The sequence below is a fragment of the Bolinopsis microptera genome, chromosome 6, assembly GCF_026151205.1.
Source record: "Bolinopsis microptera isolate Bmic1 chromosome 6, MBARI_Bmic_1.0, whole genome shotgun sequence".
Classification (NCBI taxonomy): Eukaryota; Metazoa; Ctenophora; class Tentaculata; order Lobata; family Bolinopsidae; genus Bolinopsis; species Bolinopsis microptera.
This window is the reverse complement of record NC_087077.1, coordinates 4329857-4344214: the sequence shown is the minus strand read 5'-3', so window position 1 is coordinate 4344214 and position 14358 is coordinate 4329857. Positions and strand designations below refer to the sequence as shown.

The 14358-nt window shown below is 42.2% G+C and overlaps 1 protein-coding gene across 1 annotated transcript; it reads left to right on the top strand.

Moving 5' to 3' along the window:
• Positions 1-749: 749 nt before the first annotated feature.
• LOC134816592 (uncharacterized) lies at positions 750-7338 on the top strand. The gene is made up of 7 exons (XM_063825514.1): positions 750-826; positions 1326-1489; positions 2643-2758; positions 3417-3803; positions 4090-4247; positions 6218-6253; positions 6685-7338. Exons 1-7 carry the CDS (start codon positions 790-792, stop codon positions 6783-6785), a joined length of 999 nt encoding a protein of 332 aa, XP_063681584.1. The 5' UTR covers positions 750-789; the 3' UTR covers positions 6786-7338.
• Positions 7339-14358: the final 7020 nt, after the last annotated feature.

Here is a 14358-nt window from a genome sequence, read left to right as displayed (position 1 = left end):
AGAACTGCTGGACCAGTAGTACTGGTGTATTTGCAGCTAGTCCGTTTAGAGGTTTAAGAACTGCTGGACCAGTAGTACTGGTGTATTTCCAGCTAGTCCGTTTCGAGGTTTAAGAACTGATGGACCAGTAGTACTGGTGTATTTTCAGCTAGTCCGTTTAGAGGTTTAAGAACTGATGGACCAGTAGTACTGGTGTATTTGCAGCTAGTCTGTTGAGAGGTTTAAGAACTGCTGGACCAGCAGTAGTGGTGTATTTCCAGCTAGTCCGTTTAGAGGTTTAAGAACTACTGGACCAGTAGTACTGGTGTATTTCCAGCTAGTCCGTTTAGAGGTTTAAGAACTACTGGACCAGTAGTACTGGTGTATTTTCAGCTAGTCCGTTTAGAGGTTTAAGAACTACTGAACCAGTAGTACTGGTGTATTTCCAGCTAGTCCGTTTAGAGGTTTAAGAACTGCTGGACCAGTAGTACTGGTGTATTTGCAGCTAGTCTGTTTATAGGTTTAAGAACTACTGGACCAGCAGTAGTGGTGTATTTCCAGCTAGTCCGTTTAGAGGTTTAAGAACTACTGGACCAGTAGTACTGGTGTATTTCCAGCTAGTCTGTTTAGAGGTTTAAGAACTACTGGACCAGTAGTACTGGTGTATTTTCCATCGCAATGATTACAATTATTGTTATAGCGCTGAAATGCAAATAAACAATAATTTTACATACGTTTCTAATCTAACCTTCTTTTTCTTCATTAGGAATAGGGAATCAAAAGAAATGTAGTCCGCCCAACAGTTCCAGCATGAATTCTATAGACAATAGAAAAAGCAAGTTTATAGGTAAGTGTTACCTACAAGTGTTAGTAAGTGTTAGTAAGTGTTAGTAAGTGTTACCTACAAGTGTTAGTAAGTGTTAGTAAGTGTTAGTAAGTGTTAGTAAGTGTTATTAAGTTTTAGTAAGTGTTAGTAAGTGTTAGTAAGTGTTAATAAGTGTTAGTAAGTATTACCAATAAGTGTTAGTAGTGTTAGTGAATGACAGCAGGTAAGTAATACTGATATAGAGCAGAATGACAGTAGAATGACAGCAAGTGAATGACATGAATTTGTAGAATCGTCAGCCGTACCAATATACATAACATAATAGCCTACTAGAAAGTGTTAAACAAGTTGTGGCAGCAGTAAAAGTGACACTAGCTGAGGAGGGGGTGTCTCCTTGACAACCAACAAGGAGACTGCTCCCCCATTCTCTCTTAACTTGTTTACTAATTGTTGCTAATAGTTGAGGTCATGCCTTTAAAGCTGGGTACATCAGGTGGTACATCACCTACCACTACATCAGGTGGGGTGAGGAACGCGGACCGAACACTCCTGGTGACCGGCACTGGAAATGTGCAAGGTAGCAGGAGGCAATCAGTTTCAGTGGTGGATCAGACAGTGACCCAGCCCGCTGTAAGAGGAGTTATAAACGGAGCCATGGCTAGAAGCAAGGAGCTGAGGAGACAGGTAAGAGCTGAGAGATTATGACATACTCTTAGTAACACTCTTAGTAACACTCTTAGTAACACTCTTAGTAACACTCTTAGTAACACTCTTAAAAACACATTCATGAGTCAAATCACCGACCAAACAGATTCCTCGTTAAATAACCTGCCCTCGTTAAATAACCTGCCCTAAAACTCTTTGCTGCACGTATTACCTCTTATCTTACTCCGTGAACCTTGAGGGACAACAAAGACAACTATCTGTAGCACCAAACGCAATGCATGATCTGGTGAAGAATTGAAATTATAAATATGCTTGTTATGGCCTGAAAACACTTGAAGCATTTATTTATGAATACAAGACAGAACGCAGAAGAGAAATCATTATTGTGTGCCCGTTTGTGCCTACAATTTAATACACGATGTCATATACCCAGTCAAGTTCGAGCCGAACGTATAGACAGTAAACATTGTGAGACTTTATTACCCCAGCCAGTTGAAGGGCGGGATAGTCGGCTGGAAGTACAACTAAATTAAGGGAACGTTTATTTACGAGCACTAACTCTCACACTACCCGAGAACCAGCACAGATGCATTAACTGGCTGGCTATTGTTTTAAGAGTAGGTTAACAACGTAACTTCAGTGCAGTTGGTATAATCTGGTGGCTACTCAGTAAATACGGACCGTATGTTCCAATTGTTGTTCGCAGACGGACCGAAAAATAGTCATTGAAAAGAGACAAGTTTTATAAAAGAGCATTAAACGCACATGAACTAACAATGCTGCTCGTGCATAATACAATCTGTTTTACCGCTGGCTGGAACATGACGTCACACCACGTGTAATGACGTCACACCATGTGTAATGACGTCACACCACGTGTCATGACGTCACATCACGTGTAATGACGTCACACCATGTGTAATGACGTCATACCAATTTTCATGATGTCAGAGTGTATAATACACTTTGTTTTACTGGTGGCTGGTAACTGCCCGGAACATTACCTCTATCTCCCATCCTATACGTCAATTACAGTTTGTATTTTAGTATTTAATTCCGGCTACTCACTAGTTAATATCCACGATTTTGGCTATCCACCCTCTATTTTGTCCTCTATTTGTTGGTTTGCTTTATGTTTGCGTATAAAAGTATAAGGAGAACGCCTCTGCAGGCCAGGAGAGCAGCTCTGCAAGATGCTGTTGATAATCTCAAGTCAAAGTCGGGGCGAGGGGAGAACCTTACGTTGGAGGAGATCATCCCCGCTGATGCCAGACACAGGAGTCACAGGTAATACTTTATCTTTTATTTAAACGGTTATTAAATGGACCCACATTGTGTAGGGTAGAGTATAATTTCGAAGTCCTCAGACAATCGGGTTGTTGATTTATTGAAAGGACTTTTGGCCTAAAAACTCAACAACCTGACGTCTGAGGATTTTGAAATTGTGCTATACCCTACTTAATATGATGATTTTGGACATTTTAATGCCCAAGATGAGCACCTAGCTCAATCAGAAGCCGAGATATCTCGTATTTAGTGTGAAAAATTACGACTTGCGAGAGCAAAAAAAGGTGTGGTCACATAACTGAACAACCTGATGTCTGGTGACTTTAAAATTATGCTGTACCCCCCTAATTGTGATGATTCTAAAAAATTTTAATGGCAAGTTGAGCTTCTACTTATAATTAGAAGCGGGGTTATTTTGATTTTAAAGTCGCGAAAGCGCTAAAAGAGGGTGTGGTAAAGTGCGCAAAACTGCACCATAGCCAAAATTTCTACCCAAGCCAAATTTGTTTCTGATGGGTACTTTGAGCTATTCCAAGTCTCAAACCCAGGGGCGGAAGTTATATAGACGGGAATGTCTTCAGACCCTAAATTATATATCTAACTCTTAGGTCAGTCATTTGCTGGATGGATTTTTGTTGTTGATTTCTAAATGTTCCAGTCGAGGTTCGATAGACACAGACGAGTACAGGGACGATTATGACGATGAATCTACCGACAAAAGCGGGTCCGGGTTCATGAACACATTCCGGACAGCAGTACAGAGAGCGTACGATGCAGTGGGGGACCCGGAGAAGGAGGGAGTTAACCAGGATGACATCACAGATATCTTATCCAAACTAGGATACTCCTCAGAAGATCGGGAAACTCAGAATATCCTCTCACAGGCCGCTGTCATGACAACCAACAACCAGAACATGAAGTTCCAGGAGGTGTTTAAGTTAGTGGTGGGAAGGAACGAGGAGGAGACGTTGGCGGATATCACTAATGCGTTTGAGATATTTGATAGGGACGATGATGGGAAATTGCAGACTAAAGACCTTCACAGGTATACATTTCACTTGACTTGAATAGCTTTTTTGAGTCAAGAATTGCATACCAGTTGGTATAACGGTATCCAGTAAATATTATGCCCTAAACGAAAGCTAACCTTATAGGTCAAGATTTGGTTTACGAAGACCCTGGCAGACACGACCGTTGTGCCTTTACTTTTAGCCGCTTACATTTTTATCAACAATTTTACTGCCGATCGTAGTTTTCATACAAATGTCTTTGCAGTTGTCATTTCTAAATGATAAACTGTCAAGAAATGATTGTAATACTAATACCCTCAGGGCATTAACAAGAATAGGAGACGACCCTTTAACAGAGGAGGAGTTCGCAGAGATATTATCCCTAGCAGAGCTGGACCCTGACTTCGAGGCCTTCTTCGACTACAAAGACCTAACCAATCACAAACTAGCCCTCAGCTACGCCAGCAAGACCGCTAAAAGTGAGGAATCTATTTGCTTCTCATGAGACCCGCGCTGTCAGCAGCTCAGCTACTAATTGCAGCTAATTAATTAGCAGATAATTAATTGCAGCTACCAATTCAATGTTCGGTTATTTAGAGACAGACTCGAGCTAGTTAATATTATTGACCTGGTGTTAACATCACTGCTATCAACTGTATTATTGATGGACTCATATACAGCACGCTTTGGTATAATATCGCGGAAATGAGGTTGAATGAGATCTACAGATGTTTCCGTCAGTTAGCTATAGCTAGTAGCTATAGTTAGCTTATCTAGCTAAAAGTATAGCTAGTAGCTATAGTTAGCTTATCTAGCTAAAAGTATAGCTAGTAGCTATAGTTAGCTTATATAGCTAAAAGTATAGCTAGTAGCTATCAGCTACACCAAAAGACTGTATTTTATGTTTATATGTTGCATGACTGCTTATCCTTTGCAAAGATGGGCGCTTACTTGTTTTATACCATACTGACCTACTTATTGTAATAATAGTTGATGGAGATGATATAGTTAGCAACACCTGACTTTATCCTATTCGGGTACCTATTTCAACTGAAATCAATGCAGGTTCCTGGTTCATCCCAATTATCAATAAATTTGTATTGTATAAATTGGAAGTGTGATGGACCTGACCTGATCTGCGAGCTAGCTGACCACGCAAGGAATTGTATTTCATTGAAAAGTCCGCTATTATTAAAGTCTGCTAGATAATGCTCTTGCTAATTATAGTACTAATTATGAGGTGGCGCCAGCCTTTGTAGTTTGTTCGCCAAGTTCTTTACGTAACAATTAATTGACAACAATTAGCATGAACAAAGCTTGAAATATTCAGGTAATGCTATACTTATAAATCGTTTTTGATAAGTTGGTGCTCATAAAATTCGAACAGGAATTTTAAAATTGCGCTCGCCTTTTTAATTTTTAACTAAGCACCTCATTGCCACGGCCGTCATTCTTTCGTGTCAACAAATGCTAATAAAGTTAACTTACCAATTGATTTTCTGTTTCAAAAGCTAAAAATGCTATGCAGATGCTATCAGCTAATACTTTAATAGTAATACCCACGATTGTGCAAATCGTGGGTATTCAAAAAAACATTGTGTTTTAAAATGCACTTGCAGTGAGAACACTGAAAGGGCAACTAAAAAGTGATCAGCGAAAACAAAATGAAAAAAAGGCATAAAAATTATCAGTGGCATCATCACTTCTTTAGTTGAAACAATCCGTTGGTTATTAGATCTGTGCCCTCCAAGGGTGCTGCCATCTTAACACCATCGAAGAATTAAATCGTGTCAATGATGCAAGTTGCTTCACCGTCGCCATCTGATTATAGCATCAGAGGCACTATTCAGTTGCGGTAGTTACCATGGTACATAGTTACCAATACCATGGTTACGGAATACTTTGACGTTTATTTTCTGCATCTCTGGTTGTAATTTGTAAAACGCTGCCTGAACCATCATCTCATCATCTCAAGGGGTGCATGCCGTACAAAGTGTACATGGAATTTTACAACGAAAATCAGAAATATTACGGAATCGCATAGTTTGTGTTTTTCTCGGCCAACATAAATTGATGTACCAGATTGGTAGCAATTTGGAATGAATGAAAACGACTGTAAATGTACCGCAACCAATGTACCGTAACCAATGTACTGCAACCATTGTAAATGAAACCAGTACTGAAACTACTGTTATGGCGTTAATTACACAGTACTGCCAATGTCAGTGATCTCTTGTGTATCAACGCTAGAGCTGTTGAAGCTGAAGAAGGTCCAGTGTCTAGGAGAGATTATTTGTAGGAGAGATATTATCATATTGATAATATTGATAATAATTGCTATGATTGTAGTAGTTGTACAACAATACTACCTGCTATGATTGTAGTAGTTGTACAGCAATACTAAGGTGATTATTTGTATTACGTTATTAACATTGCTCTTTCCTATCAGAACACCCGAAATTCTGGTCTAAATCTGAAAATACTGGTAAGTGATAAAAACTAACGGGCTGTTTCTTTTTCAAAGAATAATTTTTTTCTGCTATGTTAGCTACATTTGCTCAGCGATAACGACCAGTTACTAAACTTATACAATTTTATCTGATCGAGATTCATGCATGGTCAGTACTCAGTAAAAATAAAATGCAAACTCGGAAGGCACCCTAAACTGATAAGACATGAGCACTAACACATATCTTGATAAAATATATTTCGTAGCTATATGTGATATGTTTTTAAGCGTTCATAGAAATGTAAACTTCACGTAAGCTATCGGAGGCCTTTTAGGCAACACTCGCTGATAAAGTTCCACTTTTAGGCAACACTCGCTGATAAAGTTCCACGCAGTTCAAAACTGAATAAGCTAAGTAAAGTTGCTACTGCTACGGGTGATCTGAAAGTGTAACCCGTTCGTTTCAGATGTGGGCAAAAAGCCAGCCAAACGGGGAGGACTTCTTTCCAAGTGGAACATGGTTCCCCCAGACCTAGTTCAGCGGCTCAATATGAGCAAAAACAAATAGCACAACCCTTTACTTCGTCACCAAGCCGAATACTCATCACTCCACCAATCAGAAAGTTTCGGGGATAGCGAATTGTAGCCTTATATATCATCAAAGAGACAAAGCTTTTTTTTTCGTTATCCAGCATTTTTGGAATCGCAATATCATTCATGAAAATTTGCTGGTTCTTTACTGATAATGATAGTTGAAATTCGATATCTAGCGCTATCGAGCGCCATATAGCGCTATTTCATATTTGACACTATATTTGACGATAGCATTTTGGGAATAGCAATATCATTCATGAAAATATGCTCTGTTGACTATTTTCATGCTGTGTTCTTTTGTATCTACATACTGCATTTAATCAAGACGTATTAGACTTAGAGAAGCCTGATACCGATTTTGTAAGTTGATTTTTCCAGCCACAGACTTGGCAAGAACATTGCAGTTTCAACTTTTAAAAAGTATAATGAGAAAATGATCTGCAAGTGGCCGGTCTGTAATCTTACTTTGTTTAAACTTGAACAATGATTTGTTCAATGTTCATCATATTCGAATTTAATTACTAATATTTGTTTTGTTTCAATTTCTTACAACATAATATTTGCCCACTAAACAGAGCCGACGCGTATAACTGAAAGAAAGATAATTTGGACATTAATATCAAAAGATGATGTCCGGCGCCAAGTTGTAGTATGAAGTTAAACCGCTACGACGGTATCACTGTAATGGCATTTGCTTTCAGTGCGACTACCACCTAGTATCACTGTAATGGCATTTGCTTTCAGGGCGACTACCACCTAGTATCACTGTGATGGCATTTGCTTTCAGGGCGACTACCACCTAATATCACTGTAATGGCATTTGCTTTCAGGGCGACTACCACCTAGTATCACTGTAATCGCATTTGCTTTCAGGGCGACTACCACCTAGTATCACTGTAATCGCATTTGCTTTCAGGGCGACTACCACCTAGTATCACTGTAATCGCATTTGCTTTCAGGGCGACTACCACCTAGTATCACTGTAATGGCATTTGCTTTCAGGGCGACTACCACCTAATATCACTGTAATCGCATTTGCTTTCAGGGCGACTACCACCTAGTATCACTGTAATCGCATTTGCTTTCAGGGCGACTACCACCTAGTATCACTGTAATTGCATTTGCTTTCAGGGCGACTACCACCTAGTATCACTGTAATTGCATTTGCTTTCAGGGCGACTACCACCTAGTATCACTGTAATTGCATTTGCTTTCAGGGCGACTACCACCTAATATCACTGTAATGGCATTTGCTTTCAGGGCGACTACCACCTAGTATCACTGTAATTGCATTTGCTTTCAGGGCGACTACCACCTAGTATCACTGTAATGGCATTTGCTTTCAGGGCGACTACCACCTAGTATCACTGTAATCGCATTTGCTTTCAGGGCGACTACCACCTAGTATCACTGTAATCGCATTTGCTTTCAGGGCGACTACCACCTAATATCACTGTAATTGCATTTGCTTTCAGGGCAACTACCACCTAGTATCACTGTAATTGCATTTGCTTTCAGGGCGACTACCACCTAGTATCACTGTAATTGCATTTGCTTTCAGGGCGACTACCACCTAGTATCACTGTAATTGCATTTGCTTTCAGGGCAACTACCACCTAGTATCACTGTAATTGCATTTGCTTTCAGGGCGACTACCACATAGTATCACTGTAATGGCATTTGCTTTCAGGGCGACTACCACCTAGTATCACTGTAATCGCATTTGCTTTCAGGGCAACTACCACCTAATATCACTGTAATGGCATTTGCTTTTAGGGCGACTACCACCTAGTATCACTGTAATGGCATTTGCTTTTAGGGCGACTACCACCTAGTATCACTGTAATCGCATTTGCTTTCAAGGCGACTACCACCTAGTAACACTGTAATCGCATTTGCTTTCAGGGCGACTACCACCTAGTATCACTGTAATCGCATTTGCTTTTAGGGCGACTACCACCTAGTATCACTGTAATTGCATTTGCTTTCAAGGCGACTACCACCTAGTATCACTGTAATCGCATTTGCTTTCAGGGCGACTACCACCTAGTATCACTGTAATCGCATTTGCTTTCAAGGCGACTACCACCTAGTATCACTGTAATCGCATTTGCTTTCAGGGCGACTACCACCTAGTATCACTGTAATCGCATTTGCTTTCAGGGCGACTACCACCTAGTATCACTGTAATTGCATTTGCTTTCAGGGCGACTACCACCTAGTATCACTGTAATCGCATTTGCTTTCAGGGCGACTACCACCTAGTATCACTGTAATCGCATTTGCTTTTAGGGCGACTACCACCTAGTATCACTGTAATTGCATTTGCTTTCAGGGCGACTACCACCTAGTATCACTGTAATCGCATTTGCTTTCAGGGCGACTACCACCTAGTATCACTGTAATCGCATTTGCTTTCAGGGCGACTACCACCTAGTATCACTGTAATCGCATTTGCTTTTAGGGCGACTACCACCTAATATCACTGTAATCGCATTTGCTTTCAGGGCAACTACCACCTAATATCACTGTAATGGCATTTGCTTTCAGGGCGACTACCACCTAGTATCACTGTAATGGCATTTGCTTTCAGGGCGACTACCACCTAGTATCACTGTAATGGCATTTGCTTTCAGGGCGACTACCACCTAGTATCACTGTAATCGCATTTGCTTTCAGGGCGACTACCACCTAGTATCACTGTAATCGCATTTGCTTTCAGGGCGACTACCACCTAGTATCACTGTAATGGCATTTGCTTTCAGGGCGACTACCACCTAGTATCACTGTAATTGCATTTGCTTTCAGGGCGACTACCACCTAGTATCACTGTAATGGCATTTGCTTTCAGGGCGACTACCACCTAGTATCACTGTAATGGCATTTGCTTTCAGGGCGACTACCACCTAGTATCACTGTAATCGCATTTGCTTTCAGGGCGACTACCACCTAGTATCACTGTAATGGCATTTGCTTTTAGGGCGACTACCACCTAGTATCACTGTAATCGCATTTGCTTTCAGGGCGACTACCACCTAATATCACTGTAATGGCATTTGCTTTTAGGGCGACTACCACCTAGTATCACTGTAATCGCATTTGCTTTCAGGGCGACTACCACCTAGTATCACTGTAATTGCATTTGCTTTCAGGGCGACTACCACCTAGTATCACTGTAATGGCATTTGCTTTCAGGGCGACTACCACCTAATATCACTGTAATCGCATTTGCTTTCAGGGCGACTTCCACCTAATATCACTGTAATGGCATTTGCTTTCAGGGCGACTACCACCTAGTATCACTGTAATCGCATTTGCTTTCAGGGCGACTTCCACCTAATATCACTGTAATGGCATTTGCTTTCAGGGCGACTACCACCTAGTATCACTGTAATTGCATTTGCTTTCAGGGCGACTACCACCTAGTATCACTGTAATTGCATTTGCTTTCAGGGCGACTTCCACCTAATATCACTGTAATCGCATTTGCTTTCAGGGCGACTTCCACCTAATATCACTGTAATCGCATTTGCTTTCAGGGCGACTACCACCTAGTATCACTGTAATCGCATTTGCTTTCAGGGCGACTACCACCTAGTATCACTGTAATCGCATTTGCTTTCAGTGCGACTACCACCTAGTATCACTGTAATGGCATTTGCTTTCAGGGCGACTACCACCTAGTATCACTGTAATCGCATTTGCTTTCAGGGCGACTACCACCTAATATCACTGTAATCGCATTTGCTTTCAAGGCGACTACCACCTAGTATCACTGTAATGGCATTTGCTTTCAGGGCGACTACCACCTAGTATCACTGTAATCGCATTTGCTTTCAGGGCGACTACCACCTAGTATCACTGTAATCGCATTTGCTTTCAGGGCGACTACCACCTAGTATCACTGTAATCGCATTTGCTTTCAAGGCGACTACCACCTAGTATCACTGTAATGGCATTTGCTTTCAGGGCGACTACCACCTAGTATCACTGTAATCGCATTTGCTTTCAGGGCGACTACCACCTAGTATCACTGTAATCGCATTTGCTTTCAGGGCGACTACCACCTAGTATCACTGTAATGGCATTTGCTTTCAGGGCGACTACCACCTAATATCACTGTAATCGCATTTGCTTTCAAGGCGACTACCACCTAGTATCACTGTAATGGCATTTGCTTTCAGGGCGACTACCACCTAGTATCACTGTAATGGCATTTGCTTTCAGGGCGACTACCACCTAGTATCACTGTAATGGCATTTGCTTTCAGGGCGACTACCACCTAATATCACTGTAATCGCATTTGCTTTCAGGCGACTACCACCTAGTATCACTGTAATGGCATTTGCTTTCAGGGCGACTACCACCTAGTATCACTGTAATGGCATTTGCTTTCAGGGCGACTACCACCTAATATCACTGTAATCGCATTTGCTTTCAGGGCGACTACCACCTAGTATCACTGTAATCGCATTTGCTTTCAGGGCGACTACCACCTAATATCACTGTAATGGCATTTGCTTTCAGGGCGACTACCACCTAGTATCACTGTAATGGCATTTGCTTTCAGGGCGACTACCACCTAGTATCACTGTAATGGCATTTGCTTTCAGGGCGACTACCACCTAATATCACTGTAATCGCATTTGCTTTCAAGGCGACTACCACCTAGTATCACTGTAATGGCATTTGCTTTCAGGGCGACTACCACCTAGTATCACTGTAATCGCATTTGCTTTCAGGGCGACTACCACCTAATATCACTGTAATCGCATTTGCTTTCAGGGCGACTACCACCTAGTATCACTGTAATCGCATTTGCTTTCAGGGCGACTACCACCTAATATCACTGTAATCGCATTTGCTTTCAGGGCGACTACCACCTAGTATCACTGTAATCGCATTTGCTTCAGGGCGACTACCACCTAATATCACTGTAATCGCATTTGCTCTCAGGGCGACTACCACCTAGTATCACTGTAATCGCATTTGCTCTCAGGGCGACTACCACCTAGTATCACTGTAATCGCATTTGCTCTCAGGGCGACTACCACCTAATATCACTGTAATCGCATTTGCTCTCAGGGCGACTACCACCTAGTATCACTGTAATCGCATTTGCTTCCAGGGCGACTACCACCTAATATCACTGTAATCGCATTTGCTTTCAGGGCGACTACCACCTAGTATCACTGTAATCGCATTTGCTTCCAGGGCGACTACCACCTAATATCACTGTAATCGCATTTGCTCTCAGGGCGACTACCACCTAGTATCACTGTAATCGCATTTGCTTTCAGGGCGACTACCACCTAGTATCACTGTAATCGCATTTGCTTCCAGGGCGACTACCACCTAATATCACTGTGATGGCATTTGCTCTCAGGGCGACTACCACCTAGTATCACTGTAATCGCATTTGCTTTCAGGGCGACTACCACCTAATATCACTGTAATGGCATTTGCTTTCAGGGCGACTACCACCTAATATCACTGTAATCGCATTTGCTTTCAGGGCGACTACCACCTAATATCACTGTAATGGCATTTGCTTTCAGGGCGACTACCACCTAGTATCACTGTAATGGCATTTGCTTTCAGGGCGACTACCACCTAGTATCACTGTAATCGCATTTGCTCTCAGGGCGACTACCACCTAGTATCACTGTAATCGCATTTGCTTTCAGTGCGACTACCACCTAATATCACTGTAATGGCATTTGCTTTCAGGGCGACTACCACCTAGTATCACTGTAATGGCATTTGCTTTCAGGGCGACTACCACCTAGTATCACTGTAATGGCATTTGCTTTCAGGGCGACTACCACCTAGTATCACTGTAATGGCATTTGCTTCCAGGGCGACTACCACCTAATATCACTGTAATGGCATTTGCTTTCAGGGCGACTACCACCTAATATCACTGTAATCGCATTTGCTTTCAGGGCGACTACCACCTAATATCACTGTAATGGCATTCGCTTTCAGGGCGACTACCACCTAGTATCACTGTAATCGCATTCGCTTTCAGGGCGACTACCACCTAATATCACTGTAATCGCATTTGCTTTCAGGGCGACTACCACCTAATATCACTGTAATGGCATTCGCTTTCAGGGCGACTACCACCTAGTATCACTGTAATCGCATTTGCTTTCAGGGCGACTACCACCTAGTATCACTGTAATCGCATTTGCTTTCAGGGCGACTACCACCTAATATCACTGTAATCGCATTTGCTTTCAGGGCGACTACCACCTAGTATCACTGTAATCGCATTTGCTTTCAGGGCGACTACCACCTAGTATCACTGTAATCGCATTTGCTTTCAGGGCGACTACCACCTAGTATCACTGTAATCGCATTTGCTTTCAGGGCGACTACCACCTAATATCACTGTAATCGCATTTGCTTTCAGGGCGACTACCACCTAATATCACTGTAATCGCATTTGCTTTCAGGGCGACTACCACCTAATATCACTGTAATGGCATTTGCTTTCAGGGCGACTACCACCTAATATCACTGTAATCGCATTTGCTTTCAGGGCGACTACCACCTAATATCACTGTAATCGCATTTGCTTTCAGGGCGACTACCACCTAATATCACTGTAATGGCATTTGCTTTCAGGGCGACTACCACCTAGTATCACTGTAATCGCATTTGCTTTCAGGGCGACTACCACCTAGTATCACTGTAATCGCATTTGCTTTCAGGGCGACTACCACCTAGTATCACTGTAATCGCATTTGCTTTCAGGGCGACTACCACCTAATATCACTGTAATCGCATTTGCTTTCAGGGCGACTACCACCTAATATCACTGTAATCGCATTTGCTTTCAGGGCGACTACCACCTAATATCACTGTAATCGCATTTGCTTTCAGGGCGACTACCACCTAGTATCACTGTAATGGCATTTGCTTTCAGGGCGACTACCACCTAGTATCACTGTAATGGCATTTGCTTTCAGGGCGACTACCACCTAGTATCACTGTAATGGCATTTGCTTCCAGGGCGACTACCACCTAATATCACTGTAATGGCATTTGCTTTCAGGGCGACTACCACCTAATATCACTGTAATCGCATTTGCTTTCAGGGCGACTACCACCTAATATCACTGTAATGGCATTTGCTTTCAGGGCGACTACCACCTAATATCACTGTAATGGCATTCGCTTTCAGGGCGACTACCACCTAGTATCACTGTAATCGCATTTGCTTTCAGGGCGACTACCACCTAATATCACTGTAATCGCATTTGCTTTCAGGGCGACTACCACCTAGTATCACTGTAATGGCATTTGCTTTCAGAGCGACTACCACCTAGTATCACTGTAATCGCATTTGCTTTCAGGGCGACTACCACCTAGTATCACTGTAATGGCATTTGCTTCCAGGGCGACTACCACCTAATATCACTGTAATGGCATTTGTTTTCAGGGCGAGTACCTTCTCCACTCAACCCGTTCAGCAGGAAATTAGCCCGGCGTAAGTCAGGCGAGATAAAAGGAACCTTGGATAGCGTGCTCCGCTGGAA

Coding starts and splice junctions, on each gene's coding strand:
- LOC134816592 (XM_063825514.1), top strand. CDS start 790: ATGAATTCTATAGACAATAGAAAAAGCAAGTTTATAG. Junction 2,759..3,416: donor GCCAGACACAGGAGTCACAG/GTAATACTTTAT, acceptor TAAATGTTCCAG/TCGAGGTTCGATAGACACAG. Junction 6,254..6,684: donor GTCTAAATCTGAAAATACTG/GTAAGTGATAAA, acceptor CGTTCGTTTCAG/ATGTGGGCAAAAAGCCAGCC.